The sequence below is a fragment of the Ranitomeya imitator genome, chromosome 1 (assembly GCF_032444005.1).
Source record: "Ranitomeya imitator isolate aRanImi1 chromosome 1, aRanImi1.pri, whole genome shotgun sequence".
Lineage (NCBI taxonomy): Eukaryota > Metazoa > Chordata > Amphibia > Anura > Dendrobatidae > Ranitomeya > Ranitomeya imitator.
Genome location: NC_091282.1, coordinates 806,911,109 through 806,927,216, shown reverse-complemented (window position 1 = coordinate 806,927,216; position 16,108 = coordinate 806,911,109). Strand labels below are relative to the sequence as shown.

Genomic DNA, 16,108 nt, shown 5'->3' with positions numbered 1-16,108 from the left:
CTGAACAGCCCCATTCTTTCTGGAATAAGGCCATTTTTTTTATTGATATCATTTTGGTATAGATAACAGGAAAAAGCGTAGTCCGCTTACCTAATCTGTGTTAGGACTCCCTGATGCCAGCCAATGCCTCGCACGGATCAGGTTGAGCAGCCAAAGTAATTTGCGCTTATTTTGGGATAAATATTACTTTTTGATTACTTGTTATACCATTTTTTGCGGGACTGTAGCGACCAAAAACTCATAATTTTGGCGTTCTTGACTTTTTTTTTTTCGTTTATGGTGTTTACTGATCTGGTTAATTATTTTTTTATTTAGATAGATCGGACTTTACTGAGCGCGCTGAATCTACAGAGCTAACCTCCACCCGCTATTGTTATAGGGCACAGTGAGATGGCCATATAACAAGGACGACAATCGCATCGCAATGCTCTCCCAGCCCAAGCGCGACAGCCTGTATTTCTATGCCGCTGTCACTCTCCGATAAGGAGAGCCGCTGGCCAGTCTGAACTGCGATGTCATCGTCACCCATGTTACCCCTAAAGGCAGGTCCTGGCTGTAACACGTGTCGTGAAGGGGTTAAAGACAGTCTGAGTAGTTAACAAAGTGATCTAAATGTCCTCCTGTTTTACTGATTTTATTCTTTCTTTAGAAACTATAGAATTCCAGCCTGTTGGAATACAGAAGCTAATTTGTAAATGTTCTCTTCCAGGACTTCTCCAGCTGTGGCACATGGATGTTACTGCTATGCCATCATCCGGTCACTGCCAGTGACTGCCTACATTCTTTTGGTTACAGGTCTTCGTTACCATTTGTTCATTTGGAGTGTCTTTTCTCCGAAGCTGCTTTACGAGGTCATACATCTAGTTATCTCAGCTGGGATTTGTGTGACATTTACTGTGGTAGATAAGAACCAAGTAGCAAAAAGCGAAGTTTAAATAGTGTTACTGGTAAGCCTCTCCATGCACATTAGATAACTAGCGGCCGGACGGTGGGTATACCACGTCTCGCTGACCTATAAGCAAGAGTGTTGTGTTTACCATGAGAGACTTCTCTGGCGTCTCAATATAAAAAAATGACCTATTGTTTATATCAGGATTTTGCGTTAAATGTATCTTATGTTTATTTCTTCTTCCATATCACAATCTTTATTAAAAAATAGATTAAAAAAGAAATTTTGCAATTTTCATAGTGATCCCTGAGACTTTTTTTTATTTTTTTATTCTAGTCTCTAGTGGTTTCAGGAAACAACACATGGACATTAGCCACAATGGTCAGACCCCAATCCTATCTTTTGTATTGTAGCATCTAATGAGTGTGTGCAGAGGTCATTCTGAAAGGAAGGGGAGCAGGGTCAGCTGTGACAACACCTGTTGGGATTGGTAGATCCTGTGTTATCAGCTGTTTATATAGGTTTTATCTGTCATAGTGATTTTACCCATGCTGATAAGAAGCTTTCTGACAATTCTTCCTGAAATGACTGTCAGAATGAGACTAAAAATGTCATATTGGCCAATTTGAAAATTGCAAGATTGCTACTGTATTTTTTGGACTATAAGACGCCCCGGACCATAAAACGCACTCCAAATTTTGGGGAGGAAAATGATGGGGGGGGGGAGAGATTTTTTTAGAAGATGGAGGTCCGTCTCATAGTCTGAATTTAAGGTATCTTACCTGGGGGGGGGGGGGGCAGTGAAGTGGGCTCACAGGAGGCATGGTCCCTTCCTCAGGAACCCGACGGCGGCAGAAGTGAGGAAATATTGTGGGCCCTTAGTGGGAGAAGGGGGTGGCCCAGTGGTGCAATACTGCGGGCCCGGTATTGGTGGTGAGGCAGAGCAGAGTGCATTGCTTTCCCAGTGGCTATTCCCCTGAAGCTGTGGGCCACCAGAGGCGTTGCATGCGCACACTGTTGGTTCAGGGAAATAGCCCACTTCTGTATTTATCACCCACTCCTGGATGTGGCTTACAAATACTGATGTAAGATACTGACCAAATACTGCTAGTGTGACGGCAGCCTCAGAAATTTTTTAGGGAAAAAGTGCGTCTTATAGTCTAAAAAATACGTTCATTTTGATTTTTAGTAAGAAGTATGACAGTATGAAAAAAAAATTGTCAACTTTTTTTTAAGCCACTTGTAGCAAAAATCTGATTTAAACAGTAGGTCATTTCTGATATCTTCTCTTTAAACTAAAGTTCTATGTTCTTAATATTGTTACAGTACTCCAAATTGTAATCGGAGGGAGAAAAGAAGGTTACTACTTAGTGTTATTATTCAGTCCAGTGTACAGTCCTAGGAACTCTGTAACAGGAAAACAGCTCTGAGTGCTCGAGATTTATCAGCATAGAATTTTGGACCTGTTGACATAATTAAAAAAAAACAACACATGGGCCCCTATCCATCATAACATTTGTCTTTTTTGTCAAGTTTTGTGTGTTTTATACCCTTTGTTTGTTTGCTTTGCACCCAGTTCATTATTCTATTTGCTCGCCTGTTTTGTTTTTTTGTTTTTTTCAGTTTGTGAGTGAAATCTAGCAATTCCAGAAGTTGCAGCCTGATTCATCAATTGTGATTTTTTTTTTTTTTTGAGTCACAAAACTTGGCAAAACGTTAGTCCTCGCACTGTGTATTTTTGAGTACTAGCAATTTTTTTTAAAATTTAGGTGCAAAAAGTCACAAAAACAGTTCAAGACCGGAAGAAAGACCATTTTTGACTTTGTGCCAAATCCGTGAATCATGTGCACCGTTTTGATGAATTTGGCACAAAAACAATAATTAATACAACAAAATCAAAAAGGAAAATGACTTAAAAAACCAAAGCAAACGAAGTATTGGAGCGATGTTGTTCAAGTTTACATCTAAATTAATTAAAGGTGTTTTTTTTTTTTTTTTTTTTACTTTTAACTTCAACAAAGGCTATAATGCCAGCAGACACTGTAAGGGCTCGCTCACCCGAGTGTATACATCAGACAAGTGCTATGCCATGTTTCATAGGATAGCACTTGGCCCAATGTTATTCTATGGAACAGTTCTCATGAGTTTTTTTTCCGGTATGAGGAAAAACAAATCACAGCACAAATTGGATCATGCGCACCCATTCAAGTCTATGGGTACATGGAAAACATCGGACTTCACTCGGGTGATATCTAAGTGCAGTCCAACATTCATGAACTCAAACAATGGAGAAGTTTGTTCTCCACCTTCTCCTGTGTGACGATTCTGTCAGCTGAGAGAATCTGATCATGGTAAGATGACTCTTGGCTCAGACTCTGATTAGACTTTGATCTGAGTGTCATTTGCATAATCAATCTGATTCCTTGCATGAGAGCATCTACACTCGTTTGACCCCAGCCTAATATTTCCTAATGACATTTTGGACCCCAGGGTTCCAGTGTTCAGAGTGCTAAACAAGCAGAGGCTTTGGGGTTCTTGAGGGAAATTTGTTTTGTGAACAAAACACTTTTTGATAACAAATGTAAATTATGTGTTCTGTCTACTAGGACTTGAATATTGTGGGAGTACATCTTCATCTGACTGTACAGCTATTTGAAGGTCCAATGTTATATATAACATGCGCACACTGCACTATGCGCCTTTTTATTCAAGACACTTTGTATGCAAAAAAAAAGTCACCGGATAGGGCGATATGCGCACGCACCGACTCCGGTGCCATTTTATTGAAGAATTCTGCTACAGCGTCATCACTGCAGTGCACATGCGCCGGTCATCGTCATAATCCCTATGGCCGGCAAATGTGCATGGCTATGTTTATGTTGTAGTACATTACTTCAATAAAATGGCGCCAGAGTCAGCGCATGTTTACATCACGATCTCCAGCGCCATTTTATTGCAGACACTGTATAAATGTACCAATAAAAATGTTCGCCACCTGGGCATAGAACGGGTTCAGTAGCTAGTAAATACGGTAATATAAAAAGCTGAAAAAAGTGTAAATAGCTTTAGAGTGTATTATTTTTCTAAAAAAAATAAATGGGTTTTATGAGCTTAATATGTTATACTTGTTAGTTACTCCACTGTACTTTTGTATGTATATTAGACCTCTGAAAAAGCAATGGGCGAAAATGTAAAATATAACCTTTAATCAAAAAGTATTAAAACGGGTTACTCCAAGGGGCCATTACTTACATATATGGAGAAACTGCTTGAGTATCAGTATATCTATGGATCAAGTGAATGGTCTCAGACTAAGTTTTCAACAATGGGGTTACCCAAAAAAAAGATATTTTATAGAAAGTGCGCAGCTCTTAAACACAGTTAAGAAATCAAAAGCTAATGAAGTTGTAAGATGTATTACCACCTTCAGTAATGAAGTGAAGGAGGTCAGAACCATTCTTGAAAGATTTTTGCTCATTTTGGAGGTGGACAAAGACATCAAAATAAAAAAGGGGAGAAGCCAACGCTGCTTATGGTCAGAACGCAATACTCCCTTTTTTTATTTTGACAAAGACATCAGTCCTATTTTGGGTGATTATCCACATATTGGGAACAAAAAGGGACGTTCTTAATTTGACAGACTGGTGCACCAGTCATTTCTGTGCTCCACAAACAGAAACCTGACTGCACATAACTTAGGGTTGCTAACAATGCAGCATTGTATTACCGGTCCATTTATTTGTTGTGGGAAATCTTAGAGGTACAAACTCTGACAGAAATTACCATATGTTATTCTGGCTTTCATTAATTGTCAAATTCAGGGTGTTGTGTTTAAGGTCACTTGCCTTTGTGGACTCGAATATATAGACAAAACCAAGAGAGAGTTCAAACGCAGATATCATCTTGGAGACACGGAGCAGAAGAGGGACACCCAAAAAATATATAGACACATCAATGAGATACATGGAGGAAATAAGGCATCAATAAAAATTCATGGGTATTAAGAAAATTGTGAAACTGCGATTGGGTTATCTTCCAGAAAGAACCAAAGTGGATTTTTCACCTCAATACAGTATTGCCACATGGTCTGGTGCATATTTTCTATCCCATTAGCCCAACATTAATCTTGCAATAAATGGAGGAAAACAAAATAACCTTTGGAGGGATGTATACATACAACTTACAAATTGGGGAGAACCCCAAATAAACCCCCACCAGAAGGCCGTAAAATTTAACTTTTATTTTGATTTTAAAATATGAACGAAGGGGATCAAAAGTTGTAGTCCCGAATCTGCCTCTATTGTTGCGAATAAATTTAGGCAGTGTGCCTGCTACTTTATATTATTAATGTGTAAAGCACCCAGGATGTCAACCCTTATCTGGCAGAATAGGAAAGTGAATTTCAACACCAGCATTCCCCCAACATGTTTCACTACGCTAGTGGCATCATCAGGGGATGGATCATAGGCTTGAATGACCTAGGCCAGTTCAGTATCCCATTAAGGATAATATAGACCTTCCATGGTAATTCCTCCAAGCCTCCCATATTTAATAATATTTATGCATAGCCCTCTGATTTCTGTAACCCCTTACTCCAGACATAGAAGCAAAAACATTTTATCCATGAATTCTCTGAATTTTGGTGGTGCGTTATGCAGCCAGTGAGATTCAATAATCTTCCTAATTAGATACAGAATCCTCTTAAGTGCCATCCTTACATTCACATCCTTCGTTATACCATCTACCAAGCCCAGAATGCACACTACAGGCTTTTTAGGAATCCTAAGTTTAACCCCTTAACGACCGCGAATACGCCTGTTAATGGCGGCAGTTAAGGGTACTTATTCCTCAGCGCCGCTTTTTAATGGGTCTGAGAAATAAGTGTATAGCGTCCCTGAGATCTTGGCTACCAGAGGTAGCTGAGATCCTGGATAACATGATTTGGGTCGGTTTTTACCGTCCACAGTCATGTTACTGTTTGGGGGGGGGTTAGGGTTGTGTTGGGGATAGGATTAGGGTTAGGGGTGTGTTGGGGTTAGGGCTGTGTTAGGGTTGGGGTTAGAATTGGGGGGTTTTCAAAAGCAAAAAAAAAATGATATGACAGCTAATGTTGAGCGCAAGTGTTCTCTATTCAAGTTTGCATCGTGTGCTCAATATGCACCGAATATCACAGATCTCCGCATGTTTTTTTGGGGGTGTCTAGCAGCCACAAAACATGCGGGCAGGGACTCGAGCACCCGTGATATTTGGTGCATACCCGAGCACCTGATGCAAACTGGAGTAGCGAGCACTTTCGCTAAACTCTAATTACAACATATTCAATATGAGGACTTAATGTTATCAAATTCTGTGACATACCTGTGGGTTCAAAATGCTCACTATACCCCTAGATAAAATTCTTTAGGGGTGTGGATTCCAAAATGTGGTCACTTGTGGGAGATTTCCTCTGTTTAGGCACATAAGGGGGTCTCCAAACTTAACATGGTGCCCGCCATTGATTCCAGCCAATTTTGCGTTCAAAAAGTCAAACAATGCTCCCTCCCTTCTGAGCCCTGCCGTGTGCCCAAGCAGTGAATTTCTCCCACATATGGGGTATCGGTGTACTCAGGAGTAATTACACAACACATTTTGTGGTCTATTTTCTCCTGATACCTTTGTGAAAAGAAAAAATTTTTGTCTAAAATACATTTTTTGTGAAAAAGTTAAATCTTAATTTTTTTCTTCCGCATTGCTTTAGTTCTCGTTAAGTACCTGAAGGGTTAAGAAACTTCTGAATGTGGGTTTGAGCACCGTGAGGTGTGCAATTTTTAGAATGGTGTCACTTTTGGGTATTTTCTGTCATATAGGCCCCCTAAATTCTTTTCAAATTTGATGTGCTCCCTTAAAAAAATGGTTTTGTAAATTTTATTGTAAAAATGAGAAATTGCTGATCAACTTTTAACCTTAACATGCTAACAAAAAAAAAAAAGTTTCCAAAATTGTGCTGATGTAAAGTTGACATCTGGGAAATTTATGGTTGTGGTTATTTATTAACTATTGTGTGTGACAGAACTCTCTGATTTAAGGGCACAAAAATTAAAAGTTTGAAAATTGCAAAATTTCCGTTTTTTATTTCATAAATAAAGGCAAGTCATATTGAAGAAATGTTACCACTAACAAGAAGTACAATTTGTCATGAAATGCAGTCTCAGAATCAGTGGGATCCGTTGAAGCGTTCCAGAGCTATAACCTCATGGTCAGAATTGTAAAAATTGGCCTGGTCATTAAGGTCAAAATTGGCTTTGTCACTAAGGGGTTAAGCACATTATCAATATAGTTTAAAGTCCATTTCCAAAAGTTCCCAATAACACCACAAGTCCAGAACATGTGCATAGTATCTGCTGGACCCACCCCACATCTTGGTCACAAGTCGTCCGATCTCACCCCTATTTTATACAGTTTTTAGGAAATCCATAAACCCACTGTAATAAATACAGTTGTGATAACCTGTGGGCCTCGCAAGTGGACAGCTGTGGGACTGATTACATACATATGATTTTTACATAATTAATTTGCATTTTATTGCATGAAATAAGTATTTGATACAATAGAAAAACAGAAGTTAATATTTGGTATAGAAGCCTTTGTTTGCAATTACAGTTCAGATGTTTCCTGTAGTTCTTGATCAGGTTTGCACACACTGCAGCAGGGATTTTGGCCCCTTTCTCCATACAGATCTTCTCCAGATCTTTCAGGTTTCGGGGCTGTTGCTGGGCAACATTGGGTTTCAACTCCCTACAAAAATTTTCTTGAAATGCTTCTTATGAAGCCACTCCTTGTTTACTTTGACTGTGTGTTTAGGGTCATTATTAGCGATGAGCGAGTATACTCGTTACTCGGATTTTCCCGAGCATGCTCGGGTGACCTCCGACTATTTGGATGTGCTCAGAGATTTCGTTTTCGTCGCCGCAGCTGCATGATTTGCGATTGCTAGACAGCTTGAATACATGTGGGGGTTGCCTGCGGCGACTAAAATTGAATCTCCAAGGACATCCAAATACTCGGAGACCACCCGAGTATGCTCAGGGAAACCTGAGTAACGAGTATACTGGCTCATCACTAGGCATTATCATACATGAAGACCCAGCCACGACCCATCTTAAATGCTCTTACTGAGGGCAGGAGGTTGTTTGCTAAACTCTCATGATGCCTGCCCAATCCATCCTCCCTTTGATACAGTGCAATTGGTTGGTGTTTTTTCCATTTTCTAATAATTGTGCCAATAATTGTTGCCTTCTCACCAAGCTGCTTGTCTATTGTCCTGTAGCCAATCCTAGCATTGTGCAGGTCTACAATTTTGTCTACGGTGTCCTTAGACAGCTTTTTGGTCTTGGCCATGGTGGAGATGTTGGTGTGTGATTGGTTGTGTGGACAGGTGTCTTTAACACAGGTAACAAGATCAAACAGATGCAGTTAATATAGGTAATGAGTGCAGAATAGGAGGGCTTCTTAAAGAAAAACTAACAGGTCTGTGATGCCGGTTTCACACATCCTGATATTTCCGGTACCAGAAAAAACGGTACTGGAGATATGTGTCCGTTTGTCCGAGTGTACCATCCGTTTGGCATCCGTGTGCTGTCCGTGTCCATGTATTGAAATAATTTGTTTAAATTTTAACCCTATGACTTTAAAAACGTACACTGACGCCATCCGTGTGCAGTACGTGTTTACACGGACCCATTGATTTGTATTGGTCCGTGTGATCCGTGCTGTCGCTCAAGAACAGACATGTCAGCATGTTTTGCACATGGACATACGGTCCGTGAAAGCACGCTGACATGTGCATAGACCCATTCGTTTGAATGGGTGTACGAGTGTCAGTGTCTCTGGTACGTGAGAAAACTTGTCACCACACATACTGGAGACACTGACGTGTGAAACCGGCTTGAGAGCCAGAATTCTTGCTGGTTGATAGGTGATCAGATACTTATTTCATGCAATAAAATGCAATTTAATTATTTAAAGGGAACCTGTTTCAGGGCTTATCTACAGCATTTTGTAATGCTGTAGATAAGCCCCCGATCCAACCTGCAAATGAAGAAAAATAAGTTTTATTACTCTCACCCAGGGGGGCTGTCCGGTCTGATGGATGTCGCAGGTCCGGGTCTGGCGCCTCCCAGCTTCTTGCGACGACGCCCTCCTGCTTCTTCCTCGCTCCCCAGCATCCATGCTACTTAGCAGGCGTACTTTGCCCTGTTGAGGGCAGAGTAAAGTGCTGCAGTGCACAGGTGCTGGGCCTCTCTGACCTTTCCCGGCGCCTGCGCACTGCAGTACTTTATACTCTGCCCTCAACAGGGCAGAGAAGTACTACAGCGCAGGAGCGCCGACGCGGGGGAGCGATGAAGAAGCAGGAGGGCGTCGTCGCAAGAAGATTGGAGGCGCCAGACCTGCGACACCCATCAGACCGAACCGCCCTGCAGGTGAGTATAATAAAACTTGTTTTTCTTATCTTTCTGGTTAGATCGAGGGCTTGTCTACAGCACTATAGAATGCCTTAGATAAGCCCCGAAAGGCAGTGGCCGCAGCTTATAGCGGCAAAACAAGGTGACAGGTTCCCTTTAAAAATCATACAATGTGAGTTTCTGATTTTTATTTTTAGATTCTGTCTCTCACAGTTGAAGTGTACCTACGATAAAAATTAGAGACCTTTCCATTCTTTGTTGGTGGGAAAACTTCCAAAATAGTCAGTGTATGAATTACTTATTTTCCCCACTGTAAATAACCCATCGTTGATTTGACTGGTGCTGCGTCACGCCCCCTGTGGGCAGGCACATATAGTTTAAATACTGATGGGTACGCTGTTATTATTTAATGGGGCATTTCCTCACTCCTGGAAAAATAATGTGCTCAGTGTGAAAAACAAGATAATCTCGTAGTTATGATACCTTTTAATGGCAAACAAAAATAAAATAAATGATGTTACAAAGCAAGCTTTTGGGACTTCTTAGGTCACTTCCTCAGGCACGGTATCACAAAGTTTCTAAATAAACACAAATATATGAACTAACAAACCGCAAAAATAAAAAAAAGAGGGGCATGGTATAATAAATGGAGTTTTGATGAGCTCAAAGACTGAATCCTTCATTGGATTAGATTAGTGGTGTGAAAGTTTTATAGCCCCAATATGCATTTAAGGTCAGAGAACTGGTGCCCTCACCTTCTTTGGAGCAGATTCCCCAGAATCTGTAGTGAGTCATAAATCCTTCGGACAGATTTAGTCATGTGTGGATGGAATCAAACTCGTTAAGAAATTTGTTTTCCCAAACCCTGCAATGTTTTTGTGATTTAAAATTGCCTTTTAATATGACATGTTGCATATTGTTTGTTGTGTCCTTCCTGGACTACAGAAATGTTTCATCACTGGTAAATGGGTTTTCTTTATATGCAGTTGTATGGCGATGAGGCCTCATCCTTGCTGTCAGTTTCTCCCACATAAGAAGCCCCCAATAGGACATATAGTGCACAGAATTAAGTACACCACATTGGAAGAATAACATGTGAATGTCCCGGGAATCTTATAGTCCTGCTGTGCTTCCAACCTTTACATGGCTAAACTGGAAAATGACTTTAGCATCCTGCTCCATCAAACCCTTGGCTTATTTCCGTTATATTGATGACATCTTGGTAATCTTGACTGAGTCTGAACAAGAACTTCTAAAATTCCATGATAAATCCAGTACATTTCACCCCACATTAAACCTCACATTGGACCACTCAAAAACGGAAATCAACTTTCTGGATATCACTATAAAAATTCAAAATGGTTCAATCCAGGCTTCGGTGTATTGGAAACCAATTGACCGTCCCACATACCTCAGATGGGACAATTTCCACTCGTCTACAACCAGGCTCTTAGATATAATCGTATCTGTTCCAGCCCAACAGATCAGAATGAACACTTAACACATCTTAAAAAGACATTTTTATATCAAGGCTACCACCCCACCTCCATTGATGATCAAATCATTAGAGCCACAAGGATCCCTAGAAGTTAATTACTTCAATATGGAGAAAAAGAAGAACATAATCATGTACCTCTGGTGGGGACCTACAACTTGAGATACTAAGGAAAAACAGCTAGAAAATGTCACCACATCTTACGCATGGATGACCGGCTAAAGACCATATTCAAAGATCCCCCCTTGTTGTGCTACAGGCAACCTTCAAATTTAAGAAACCTCATGATCCAAAGTTCTATACCCTCAGATACACCAAGAGGAACTTATCTGTGCTATGTGAAGATAACCTCCACTCATGAAGAAAACCTCCACTCATGTAGAGACCAAAGACAGGATACCGATTCCCAACACACAGCAGGACTATAAGATTCCTGGTACATGCAAATGTTAATTGTAAAGTGCTGCAGAATATGTTGGCGCTATATAAATAAAAATTATTATTCCAATGTGGTGTACTTAATTCTGTACACTGTATGTCCTACTGGGAGCCTCTATGTGGGAGAAACAGGACAGAAACTGAGAACAAGGATGAGGTTACATCGCCACACAATTGCAGTTAAAAAAAAAAAAAATTACCAGTGGCCAAACATTTCTGTAGTCACGGACACAACATAAATAATATGAATGTTTTTTTTCATTGTTAAAGCACATCCCTATTATATCTTATGGTGCTGTGCACATGTTCATGATCTTAAACAGACTTTGTGTCTGTGCAAAACACACGGAAATGTGGCCATTTTTTTACAGCAGCACTGTTGACAAGTGCGAATACAACTCTGTGAGTCCGTAAAAAACACAGATGGCATTCGTGTGCCATCCGTATCCTGTCAGTGTTTAACATTGCAAAGTATAGGAGAAGCTTTGATTCATGGTAAAGCTTGACCCATCTATGTCAGAATGGTGGAAAATACTGATGGCAGCAGTATGTCATGTACAGTCATGGCCAAAAGTATTGACACCCCTTCAATTCTGTCAGATAATACTCATTTTCTTCCTGAAAATGACTGCAAACACAAATTCTTTGGTATTATTATCTTCATTTAATTTGTCTTAAATGAAAAAACACAAAAGAGAATGAAGCAAAACATTGATAATTTCACACAAAACTCCAAAAATGGGCCAGACAAAAGTATTGGCACCCTCAGCCTAATACTTGGTTGCACAACCTTTAGCCAAAATAACTGCGACCAACCACTTCCAGTAACCATCAGTGAGTTTCTTACAAAGCTCTGCTGGAATTTTAGACCATTCTTCTTTGGCAAACTGCTCCAGGTCCCTGATATTTGAAGGCTGCCTTCTCCAAACTGCCATTTTTAGATCTCTCCACAGGTGTTCTATGGGATTCAGGTCTGAACTCATTGCTGGCCACCTTAGAAGTCTCCAGTGCTTTCTCTCAAACCATTTTCTAGTACTTTTTGAAGTGTGTTTTGGGTCATTGTCCTGCTGGAAGACCTATGACCTCTGAGGGAGACCCAGCTTTCTCACACTGGGCCCTACATTATGCTGCAAAATTTGTTGGTAGTCTTCAGGCTTCATAATGCCATGCACACGGTCAAGCAGTCCAGTGCCAGAGGCAGCAAAGCAACCCCAAAACATCAGGGAACCTCCGCCATGTTTGACTGTAGGGACCGTGTTCTTTTCTTTTAATGCCTCTTTTTTTTCTCCTGTAAACTCTATGTTGATGCCTTTGCCCAAAAAGCTCTACTTTTGTCTCATCTAACCAGAGAACATTCTTCCAAAACGTTTTAGGCTTTTTCAGGTAAGTTTTGGCAAACTCCAGCCTGGCTTTTTTATGTCTCGGGGTAAGAAGTGGGGTCTTCCTGGGTCTCCTACCATACAGGTTCTTTTCATTCAGACGCCGACGGATAGTACAGGTTGACACTGTTGTACCCTCGGACTGCAGGGCAGCTTGAACTTGTTTGGATGTTAGTCGAGGTTCTTTATCCAACATCCGCACAATCTTGCGTTGAAATCGCTTGTCAATTTTTCTTTTCCGTCCACATCTAGGGAGGTTAGCCACAGTGCCATGGGCTTTTAACTTCTTGATGACACTGTGCACTGTAGACACAGGAACATTCAGGTCTTTGGAGATGGACTTGTAGCCTTGAGATTGCTCATGCTTCGTCACAATTTGGTTTCTCAAGTCCTCAGTGTTATGACCTGGTGGTTAGGAGCACCCGGAATGACCTGATAGTTAAACCACATACAGGACGAACTCTGGGATGTGGGAACTCTGCTGACCGCAAGCCCTAATCCTATCACACACACTAGAAATAGCCGTGGAGCGCTCCTGACTAGGGTTGAGTGAAACTGATCGTTAATTTTCAAAAGTCGCCGACTTTTGGCAAAGTCGGGTTTCATGAAACCCGACCCGACCCCTGTGCGGGGTCGGCCATGCGGTACGCGACTTTCGCGCCAAAGTCGCGTTTCGTATGACGCGCTTGGCGCCATTTTTTCAGCCAATGAAGGAGCGTGGGCAGAGTGATGACATAGGTCTTAGGGGCGTGGACGCCTATCGCCATGTTGTCACTTGTGCACTGTAGCGATTTGCACTGTGTAACACCAGCTTTTCAGTTCAGCGACGGAGGAGAGAGAGAGAGAGAAAAAAAAAATTAATATTGACTTTGCATTGGGTTTCGTGTTTCGGTCGATCCTCGACTTTTCGCCATAATCGGCCGATTTCACTCGACTCGACTTTTGAGATAGTCGGGTTTCGCGAAACCCGGCTCGACCCTAAAAAAGTCAAGGTCGCTCAACCCTACTCCTGACCAGACCTAGGCGCCTCGTCACAGCCTAAGGGCTATCTAGCCCTAGAGAAGGAAAATAAAGCCTACCTTGCCTCAGAGAAATTCCCCAAAGGTAAAGGAAGCCCCCCACATATATTGACTGTGAGTAAAGATGAAAGTCACAAACGCAGAAATGAAACAGGTTTCAGCAAAGGGAGGCCAGACTAACTAAATAGACAGAGGATAGGAAAGGTAACTTTGCGATCAGCACAAAAACTTACAAAGACCACGCAGAGTGAGCAAAAAAAAGACCTCCGCACCGACTCACGGTGCGGAGGGGCCACTCTGCATCCCAGAGCTTCCAGCTAGCAAGACAAAACCATGAAAACCAGCTGGACAAGAAAACAGAGAACAAAATAAGACTATAAGGAACTTAGCTTCTGCAGGAGAAGGCAGGCCACCAGAGAGATCCAGGAGCGAACTGAACGAATGCAAAAACATTGACAGCTGGCCTAGAGTAACGATCTGAGAGGAGTTAAATAGAACAGCAAACCAAAGGATAAACCACGTCACCTGTGTAAGGAACCTCAGAAGCCGCAGCTTCACTCATAGCCACCAGAGGGAGCCCATAGACGGAACTCGCCGAAGTACCATTCACGACCACAGGAGGGAGCTTGACAACATAATTCACAATAGTACCCCCCCCTTGAGGAGGGGTCACCGAACCCTCACCAGAGCCCCCAGGCCAACCAGGATGAACCAAATGAAAGGCACGAACAAGATCGGCAGCATGAACATCAGAGGCAAAAACCCAGGAATTATCTTCCTGACCATAACCCTTCCACTTGACCAGGTACTGGAGTTTCCGTCTCGAAACACGAGAATCCAAAATCTTCTCCACCACATACTCCAACTCCCCCTCGACCAACACCGGGGCAGGAGGATCAACGGAGAGAACCATAGGCGCCACGTATCTCCGCAACAACGACCTATGGAACACATTATGGATGGCAAAAGAAGCTGGAAGGTCCAAACGAAATGACACAGGATTAAGAACTTCAGAAATCTTATATGGCCCATTGAACCGAGGCTTAAACTTAGGAGAGGAAACCTTCATAGGAACGTGACGAGATGACAACCAAACCAAATCCCCAACACGAAGTCGGGGACCAACACAACGCCGGCAGTTAGCGAAACGTTGAGCCTTCTCCTGGGACAATGTCAAATTGTCCACCACGAGTCCAAATCCGCTGCAACCTGTCCACCACCGCATCCACACCAGGACAGTCCGAAGGCTCAACCTGCCCTGAAAAGAAACGAGGATGGAAACCAGAATTACAGAAAAACGGAGAAACTAAAGTAGCCGAGCTGGCCCGATTATTAAGGGCGAACTCAGCCAAAGGCAAGAAGGACACCCAATCATCCTGATCAGCAGAGACAAAGCATCTCAGATATGTCTCCAAAGTCTGATTAGTTCGTTCGGTTTGGCCATTAGTCTGAGGATGGAAAGCCAAAGAAAAAGACAAATCAATGCCCATCTTAGCGCAAAAGGACCGCCAAAACCTCGAAACAAACTGGGAACCGCTGTCCGAGACGTTCTCTGGAATGCCATGCAAACGAACCACATGCTGGAAAAACAATGGCACCAAATCAGAGGAGGAAGGCAATTTAGGTAAGGGTACCAAATAGACCATCTTAGAGAAGCGATCACAAACCACCCAAATGACCGACATCCTTTGAGAAACAGGGAGATCAGAAATAAAATCCATGGAAATATGCGTCCAGGGCCTCTTCGGGATCGGCAAGGGCAAAAGCAACCCACTGGCACGAGAACAGCAGGGCTTAGCCCGAGCACAAGTCCCACAGGACTGCACAAAAGAACGCACATCCCGTGACAAAGAAGGCCACCAAAAGGATCTAGCCACCAAATCTCTGGTACCAAAGATTCCAGGATGACCAGCCAACACTGAACAATGAATCTCAGAGATAACTCTACTAGTCCATCTATCAGGGACAAACCGTTTCGGACAACGGTCCGGTCTATCAGCCTGAAACTTTTGCAGCACACGCCGCAAATCAGGGTAAATGGCAGACAAAATTACCCTTCTTTAAGAATACCCGTCGGCTCCGGAACACCCGGAGAGTCAGGCACAAAACTCCTTGACAGGGCGTCAGCCTTCACATTCTTAGATCCCGGAAGGTATGAAACCACAAAAATCAAAACGGGAGAAAAAGAGCGACCATCGAGCCTGTCTAGGATTCAACCGTTTGGCAGACTCGTGATAAGTTAAATTCTTGTGATCCGTCAAGACCACCACGCGATGTTTAGCTCCTTCAAGCCAATGTCGCCACTCCTCGAATGCCCACTTCATGGCCAACAACTCCCGATTGCCCACATCATAATTGCGCTCAGCAGGCGAGAATTTTCTAGAAAAGAAGGCACAGGGTTTCATCACCGAGCCATCAGAACTTCTTTGCGACAACACAGCCCCTGC

General features: G+C 42.3%; 1 protein-coding gene across 2 annotated transcripts in view; it reads left to right on the top strand.

The window, feature by feature from the left end:
* PIGG (phosphatidylinositol glycan anchor biosynthesis class G (EMM blood group)) overlaps window positions 1-16,108 on the top strand; it is a 196,241-nt gene that overhangs the window by 146,231 nt on the left and 33,902 nt on the right. Inside the window, exon 13 of one of the 2 annotated variants that reach the window (XM_069739010.1) lies at window positions 710-947. In XM_069739010.1, the coding sequence (XP_069595111.1) occupies window positions 710-935 (226 nt within the window). In that variant the 3' untranslated portion in view covers window positions 936-947. Of the gene's footprint in view, window positions 1-709; window positions 2,393-16,108 lie in introns of those variants that run through there. The other variant, XM_069739001.1, reaches the window with a different exon arrangement.